Genomic DNA, 8647 nt, shown 5'->3' with positions numbered 1-8647 from the left:
CACAACTGGGAAGGCAGCGCTGCGGGGAGAAGCGCGATCATTTGCACCGGGCGTGTGGCCTGTGCCCTTTCCACTGGGGCCTGGAACTTCAGAAACTTTAAAAAAATTTTTTGGGAAGGGGAGTCTTGGCGCTTCCCACCCTAAACACCCTCGCCCCCTAGGTTTATCTTGCACTCGGCGCAGGGCGCTTCTCTCTTCCGCTTTGTTGGAACATCTTCCATTCCTGAGGGCATTCAGACTTAAGATTCTGGCTCCTGGACAGATTTCTCTGTCTGCAATAACCGCTTTTTATATCTTTCTAATGTTCTCATTCCTTCCATCCCAATTTTCGACCCGTTTCCCGAGTACCCTGGTCTGCAGCCTCTCAAGTCTTTCCTCTCAACTTGGGTTCTACCTAATGTAGGGTGACAGAGCTGGAGATCTCCTCGAAATCACGATCACAGTGAAATTTGGATTTTGTGATGACCCAACAATCAGAGCAAAAAGCAGTATTTTTACTGAAATGTAGGGAACAACACCTGCAATTTTTTAAAGTTACTTCGGATAATCTCTGGAAGGGGTATTTTTAAGGCATGGAACAGAAGAATGAAAGTGATTTAATTCATTCATTGGAAGTTTTTATTGAGCGCTTACTATAGTATTTTCTGGAGGGCTAAATGAGACTTCTGGATGAGTTTTCCATTTTAACTTCTTCAGAAAACTCACGAGGGTCGTAGAGTAGCCTTTCCGGTGATAAATGACTTTTGATGTCGTCGACTTGATGAAGACGGAGGTGATAGTGAAGTTCTTCATGTGAGACCTCTAGAAATTGCACACTAAGAAAAAGAAACTGGTGCAAATAAAGGAAATCCGTTTCAAGAACCAAAAGAAGAAAAAACGTTAAAAAAAATTAACTGCGGAAACAGGAAACACTCGACTGTGTAAACATTTTCGGAGACTTTCATAATCAAAACTGGGCGATCTTGAGATTTACAGGGAGATGGGCTGGCTCAAGGTCTTCGCGGAGGTAGTTCCCAAGGCTCATTTACTGGAAGGCTGGAATATGTCGTAGGTCCCTCTGTTCCTTGTAAAGAAGCCAGAAGCGGTCTATCTGAATTCCGGGGTCCCAATTTAGTTCAAGTTTTTATTTTTGAGTCAAATTTTTAGAGCGACCTTAGAAATAATCACCTGTTGTGGTGTTCATTTTATATATAAAAAAACATCCTCAGGTGTAAACATATGTCTAACCCAAGAGCTTTATGTTGGAGCTGGGTTTGGTGCTCTTTGCGTCCCATTAGATGTCTTAAAGGTATATACGGCTTTTGAAAGGGTTTAATTAGTATACTGTTAGGAGAAGCAAAGATCTAGAATGATACAAGTCTGATACAAGTCATTTTTAATGTAATTTGATAAAGACCTTTTTGTTTTGGATAAAATCTGAGGAAGACTATGGGGGAAAACAGCCATAGTATTTAAAAAATACTGTGGAACCTCTGTTTTATGTAAGTACTATACTAAATCAGAATTTCCAACTGTCATTCTTGGTGCAATGGGAAGAAAAAGATTGGGACATTTATTAAACATTTAAAATATAAAAAAGAATGAAAAAATTAACACTTGCTTCACCCCAGGATTTTAAGAGACTGGGTTCCATGTGCAGCTTGTTTCTAAAATTAAAATCCTATTCCCTCAAAAGGTATCATAAGCTATTTTAAAAGATCAAACATCTTCATTTCATGTTGGTCAATGCAAACAGCATTTCACATGGGTATTTAAGTTCCTATTAAGTTTTCACAACAAAACTTTATCTTGATAGGCCTATATAATGACTGTAAGGAAAGACTTTACAAATGATTTGCAACTCCAAATATTGGGGAAAGAGGAAAGGATGAAGGAAAGTTCCTACCAGCTTACTCTGTTGCATTTTACCTCCAGAGTTCCTAACATTTGCACATATGGATATGGAAACGAAGCAATAGTGTTGGTAGGTTAAGTCAACTGAAGAGCAATTTTTCCCCCCAATTCTTTGCAATTAACGGCCGGCAATTTTAAAAGCAAAAAGTACTTGTAAAGCGGTATGCATGTGTAAAGTAAGATAGATCACTATTTACACAACAGCAAACAGCCTCATTTTTCTTTTCACATTTTAAACTAAAAATCTGTGAAATCAATTTAGGCATTTTCTGTAGAATATTTTGTTAGCCCTAACTAGAATATTTTCAGAAACAGAAGTCAAACTGACAACCTACTTTTCATGTACCCTACTTTAACTACTAAAAGCTACACAGTTAGGAGCTTTGACATGGGTTTTCATTAGGTTGAAATTCTTAAAAGTGGTAATTGAGCAAAAGTTTTAAATCTTAATTGGCAGAGCTATAATAGCTGGTTAAGAATGTAAAACATTATAATCTTCTCGTTTTATTAAAAAAGTTTAGCTTGAAATATCCTTTTAAGCTTAGTTTTCAAATTGAGTAGAGGAAAATCTTTTCAAATAAAATAGATGAAAATGTGTTCAAGTATGGTGAAATAGTGCTAAGTAAGCCATCATAAATACAATATCTGATATTTTAATAAGTAATTTCAAAAATAAGTCCACCACAAAGAGGTTGAGATGTAATGTCTTCAAGTTCCATGTTCATCTTATAACTTGGTTTTGGGTAAGTCAAATGACAGTCCACTAGCATTTAAAGTATTTTTAGCCTTTGAAAAACATTTTTTCATTTTTTTATACAAATGATCATCCAAAGTAAAAAATATCACTTGAAACCTCCATTAACTTTTGTTTTAAATAACATCATGAAAAACTTGAGAAGCCTAGAAAAATGAGTTAAATTCACCCAAATTGGCAAACATTGGTAACTTTTACTTCAAAGATTGTAAATAAACAGATACATCTTTCAATGGGCTTTCAAACAATTACACAACAAAGCATGTACTTCTTAGCAACATCACTATAAGACAGCAATGTATTCTCTTTAGCTTTTACCTGTTGTAATCCACTATAGGGTTTCCAAAACTTCTGCACATTGTGCTTTTCATATCAAATTTTTATTAAAGATCTTAGCTGTTTTCTAAATGAATATCCTTTTTATTGGATTTTTCCAATTACAAATGAAATTTCATTTTACATCTATAATTAGAAACAACACTTACAATGGGACTGTACAAATTTAGGTCAAAATAAAAATATATGTATTTTGTGGCTTCATAAAACAACCTTTACTGTATCTTTAAAGAAAGCAGAAATAACAGCAATATATGTAAAAGTAATGATTTAATGACTATAAGCAAGACAAAGCAATAGAATTGTGCTTCTTTTGCAGACTGGGGACAATGAAATGTTTAGCTACAATTTTCCCATACAAACATGAAACAATAGTCATATAGAATAAACACCCTTACAAATAACTGATGGGTGATGAACATACACCAAGTTCGACCAACGCAAAACACAAACTGAAAATTGGGGTTATTCATATTATAAATTCAACATGCTTGGTTGGCTCTATTTAAAAATACCTGTAGAAGCTCATCATAATTTGCTTCTATTTCCAGACATTACAAAGAAGGCATATTCCATTGTTAATGATTAAAGCAACTTTTAAATTTGAGATTACACCTATGCCACATATTAAAATAACTTCAGATAAAATGCCTTCTTCCAGCAATTTGCTGGCTTATTTAAAAATTTGTTTTAGAATTACAGTGATCAATATGCATTTTAAAAATACATTAATTCCATCATAACCAATGGAAAATTAAGACACTATTTCCATATTTCTTAAAAGTTTTTCTTTACTGCAACAACGAATTTCAAAAGTAAATGTGTATTACTGGAGAAAAGTCAGTATCGAAATGATTTGCCAATTGCTTCCAATGGAATGGAATTTAGAATTAGATATCCACATTAAAAATATTCTATGCTGGTAAGCAAGGCTCAGCATAGCGTATGGGTATCTGCAAAGGTCGAACCAGTTGGGAGAATTTTAACAATCATTTCTGAATGCATGAAACACAATATTTTCTTTATAGTATTTATAAATATATCATACAATACTGTATCCTGTTATGTCATATACCAATATGGCATTGTACAACAAGCATAATGCCATCTGATTCTTACAAAAGCGAATCATTTAAACAAGTCAGTAAAATAAACGGTAGTACCCGCTTTTAGGCATACAGATTGTAAAACTGAAGTTTACTTTCCTTTGATCGGTTTTGCGTAGCAACAGAGAAATAAAAATCAAACAGGAATCAAAATGGCTAAATACGCAAGAAATCGTTATTCACAGTGACATGGCTACATAGAATGCATTATTCTATGCATATTCTTTCCGTTTGTTGAATTTCAAGATAAAAAGCACTTGTTTTCTACAGGTTCACAAAACAGCATAATAACAAGAACAATCAAGGAGAATGTAATGTAGGCGTTAGTTGAGTTTAACAAACTATGGCCCAATGGTTATATCCAATGCAGAATTACTTGCAAATCCAAACAATGGTTACAGAAACCATTTCACATCTTCCCTAACACACAGAAAAAAAATCTTGCCTGCCTTCCCAGAAACCAATACTTTATACCAACAATCTTTCTTTTCAATTAACGTCCATGAGTATCACATCTAGTCCATCTTTTATAGCCAAATTTAATGTCACTACAAAAGAAAGCAAATTGGACGATAGTCACATGTATTAGCATCTATAAAGCTGTAATGGCATGAAGATATCTATATAAATCAGGGGTTTAAAACTTGTTTCCTTAACAGTCTCAGGTATCAACCAGAAGAAGTTGCTGATGACCCATTGACGGATGATTTTCGAGGTCTATTGGCAAAGGAAGATTGGTGGTTACCGCTGGGGCTGCTGCTGGTTCCATTCATAGTACTGGAAATGTGAGGAAACTGTGGGTGAGGAGACTGCACTGGAGTACTGGGGCTAGGCAAACAAGAAGAGGTGGAGGGGATACCTCCTGCTGGGCTGTTGGCCTTGTCACTCCCAGAGTCACTTTCCAGTTCTCCAGCATTTGTCAGTCCATCTCTCTGGTGACTGATCTTCATTCTTTTACAAGTAGGTCGAACTCTGTATTTCAAAGGAAGCGGACCATTCTACAAAGTTAAAAGGAAAAAAAAAAAAAATCACTCAATTCTTTAAATATAGTTTACCACCATAATGTAACAGTAGATAGGCACGCTACTTACCCTTCTCCAGGTATAAATGTAGGCAATATCCATTAGTGTATAGTAATCCTTTAAAGGTTCCTCTTCATACATGACGTCAATCTATTGGAAGATATTTCTATTATTAAGTAACATAAGCACAAAGGTAAATCTACATTTTTGTCATCTAAATACAATCCAAAAGTGCTTTAAAAAGCATATTCTCCAAACATTTGAACAAAGAAAGACTCCTTCTTGAAACTTCCAATGAGAAAAAATATTTCTAGAAATTGTCAAGGGATTTGTTTTCATAGCATAGAAGAAATTCATAGCAAAGAGATATTTCAATGTTAGTGTTAAATTTTTTCTATTGTTTTTTTGAAATCCCCCAAAAATTAAATTTTAAAAATATACATAAAATGCATGAAGACTATAAAAGTAGATACCTGGAAAGTATTAGGTATGTCCATTTTACTTCTGAGAAACTTTCTTAAGTGCATCACAGTCATTGCTGCTGGGCATCGCAAATATCTTTTATCATTCACCTAAGAGTACATTTAGAAAAGTAATTTTTTCCCCTCAATTCCTAACTTTCAGATAAGCAGTTTCAGTTCAATTGCCTGAATATGACAAAGGGTACTAATATCAACAAAACTGGATGTGACTAAACTCTCAACTAACTATGCTTTGAGTTTACTATCATTACAGATACTAAATGAACAGATTCCTAATAAGGAAATTTTAAGAATGCCAAAGTATTAAACACTAACCATTTAAAACACAAGACTAGCAATCATATATAAAATAAATTCAAATTATTAAATATCACATGCAGATCACTCTTAAACATTAAACATGACAATCTTCTTCTATTTAAGGGCAACATAACCCCTGATAAAATCTAGAATCCAAACAATGTTTCTTCCATATGTTTCTTTAACATGGAACATACCTCCTCCTTCGATTTCTCTTTATCTTTGTTTACTTTCCGATCCAATCTAAGAAACAAGTTATTAATGAAACAAGTTATTAATGAGACAATGTATCTAATAAACATATTAGCATAAAATAGATTTCCTAGAGAATTTACCTGTTCTGGTCGAAGAATTCAATGGATAAGCTTATTATCTCATCATCAGTTATAATTCTCTTATCTTCATCTGCGACCTCTCCTCTATCTTCATTAGAGCCATTGGCAGCTAAAAAGACATTTTGAAATTCAATTTTAAAAAAATAAACATTTAATTAAAATATTTTATGTATAGGAGAATGCAAATGATACTTTAGATTAAATTCAATTTTAATAAATTTTAATTACTGGATAGTTTTCCTCCAAAATAAAATGCCTTCTTCCATCCCACCCCCCCAAAAACTTTACCATCAGCTGAAGGATGAGCTGCATAAAAATCCCTTCTTCTCTTCATTTCATCTGAAGGGGAATAAAAAAAGATTTAAACATTTGGCATAGCAGGAAAAAGAAATGAATAATCTCTTTAAATTCATTTTTTAAGCAAGTTACTTACTTTTGAAAAGCCCTGGAACTAATTTGTATACAATATCTTGAAGAGTTTTATCTGACCTGAAAAAGAATTAAAATAGTAAACTATCAACAAATATGGTAAAAACTAAAAATGTTCATAAGTTTTTACAGATTCATTTTTTGACTGTGATGCTGTAACTATAATAAGCTAAAAATTATTTATGAGAATAAATGTGTAGCACTCTTTTAAAACAGTAAAAAATACATTATTTTATATTCACTAATACTCTTCACATTCACTCAGTCAAGAGAAGTGTGCCTTTCAAGTTATTAAATTATTAATAGAGAATAAAGTGAGAATGGAAGCCCTTTAAACATTTCTTATATGTCATGAAGTCTATAAAGCAATGCAAAAATGGAAAACTAACTCAATTTTTAAAGGACAGGGGAAAACAAAAATCTTGAAATCACTTGAACAATGCTAAACTTTGCCTAAAGCTGGTCACTATTAGTATGGCTAGAAATTAAAGGGCTACCCTCCACATACACATTAGCTGGGGATTCAAGGGTAAAATTTCCTGTGAAGAAACAAAGAGAGTGGCCTACCATACACTATGCAACTGCAGTAACAATTACAAACAAGGAATTTAAATATTTTCCTACCTTATATTCAGCAGTGGTCTGGTTTTGTGAACTTGGACATCACAAATGGGACAATACTTGCTGGTCTCCAGGTAACGAACAATACACGTTTTACAGACTAGAAGTAGGAACACAAAGTTTTTCTAAGTTTAGAAATTTGAGGCTAAAGCATTAAAATGAGTGTCAGAAACCGAGAACTAGTAGAGAAGCAAGATGGTAAATGCCAAAGGTATTTCCAGTTAAAGAAACTAATTAAGATCCTGAGAACACATACATTGCTTGTTACAAAATACGTATTAACAAAAAAGTCACTATTTGCAAGAGAAGCAAATGACTCCACCGCTTTGTACCAACATTCCCAAGAATTGCAGGAATTGTTAATAGTTTTCAAATTTCAGGACGAACTGTGAAATACACAACACATAAAAGAGGGCTAAAGCGCGGTACTTACAGGAATGTAGACATTCTATTATGGTTGTGGCATCAATGAAGTACCCTCCACAAAGCACACACATTAGGTGAGGATTTAGCTCAGTGATCTTGATTCTGGTTGTTCGATGCATTTCTGCTTGATAAAGGATCCTGCAAGACACAGAAATATTGGCCATAATTCACAGAATGAGAATTGACATTATCTCCTGGAAGTCGTACACTCTGAAACACTGAGTTCATAAAACTCGTTTAACACGGTACAGCTGGACTGTCCCAACGGTTTCTACAGATCAGACCTGAATCAGTTCTACCGAATTGGCGAAAAAGGATCCAACTAGCGTTACTTCTGGTCTCTCAGGTCATTCCTGGAGGGAGAAGAAAAGGTCTGGGGTGGGGGCTGGGAGCTGAGCGTATTCGGGTCTCTTTCTTCCATTTGCCCTCCAGCCTAGCAGCCCCAAGGCTGCTGCAAACGCCACAGTCCCCGCAGATGTTTACCAACCACTAGGGCTTGTTCCAGGTCTCCGAATTTTTTGTAAAACTTCCTTACGAATCTCCAACCGAAAATCCCAGGGGTTCTTGTTGTGCTGGACGGTTCCAGCAACCAGAACCTGGCGTGTTTTTACTCGATAGGCAGGGAAAACAATTCTGCTCTATCTGCATCCCTGGCATTTCCGGAGCTGGGTGCCGGGGCCGCCGCAGCACCTCCAGTCGGCCTGGGGCTGGAGCTGAGCGCCGCGGACGCCCGGGGCCGGGATGCGAGGGGCGGATCCGGCGGCGCCCGGGGCTCCGTCTCACTCCGGATTCGGAACTCGCCTCAGTCAGGGTTTCCATAGCAACTTACACTTACACTTGGCATCCGGCCACCGCTGCAACTCCGCGCGGAGCCCGGCCCAAGCCCCGAGCCCCGGCGGCCGTGCGGGGCGGCCAGCGGCGGCGGCGGCGGCGGCGGGCGCGG

At 36.0% G+C, this 8647-nt stretch overlaps 1 protein-coding gene across 2 annotated transcripts in view; it reads right to left on the bottom strand.

Annotated features, from left to right (window-relative positions):
- Window positions 1-3046: 3046 nt before the first annotated feature.
- The window catches only part of BMI1 (BMI1 proto-oncogene, polycomb ring finger), a 9949-nt gene continuing 4348 nt past the window's right edge, over window positions 3047-8647 (bottom strand). The window contains exons 2-10 of one of the 2 annotated variants that reach the window (XM_012644325.1): window positions 7712-7842; window positions 7282-7378; window positions 6662-6717; window positions 6517-6567; window positions 6229-6337; window positions 6091-6136; window positions 5585-5683; window positions 5181-5261; window positions 3047-5087 (exon numbers count right to left, since the gene is read on the bottom strand). In XM_012644325.1, the coding sequence (XP_012499779.1) occupies window positions 4758-5087; window positions 5181-5261; window positions 5585-5683; window positions 6091-6136; window positions 6229-6337; window positions 6517-6567; window positions 6662-6717; window positions 7282-7378; window positions 7712-7823 (981 nt within the window). In that variant the 5' untranslated portion in view covers window positions 7824-7842 and the 3' untranslated portion in view covers window positions 3047-4757. Of the gene's footprint in view, window positions 5088-5180; window positions 5262-5584; window positions 5684-6090; window positions 6137-6228; window positions 6338-6516; window positions 6568-6661; window positions 6718-7281; window positions 7379-7711; window positions 7891-8647 lie in introns of those variants that run through there. The other variant, XM_012644318.1, reaches the window with a different exon arrangement.

The sequence above is a fragment of the Propithecus coquereli genome, unplaced genomic scaffold (assembly GCF_000956105.1).
Source record: "Propithecus coquereli isolate 6110/MARCELLA unplaced genomic scaffold, Pcoq_1.0 Scaffold103, whole genome shotgun sequence".
Lineage (NCBI taxonomy): Eukaryota > Metazoa > Chordata > Mammalia > Primates > Indriidae > Propithecus > Propithecus coquereli.
The sequence above is the reverse complement of the archived record's forward strand: the minus strand, read 5'-3'. Positions and strand labels throughout refer to the sequence as shown.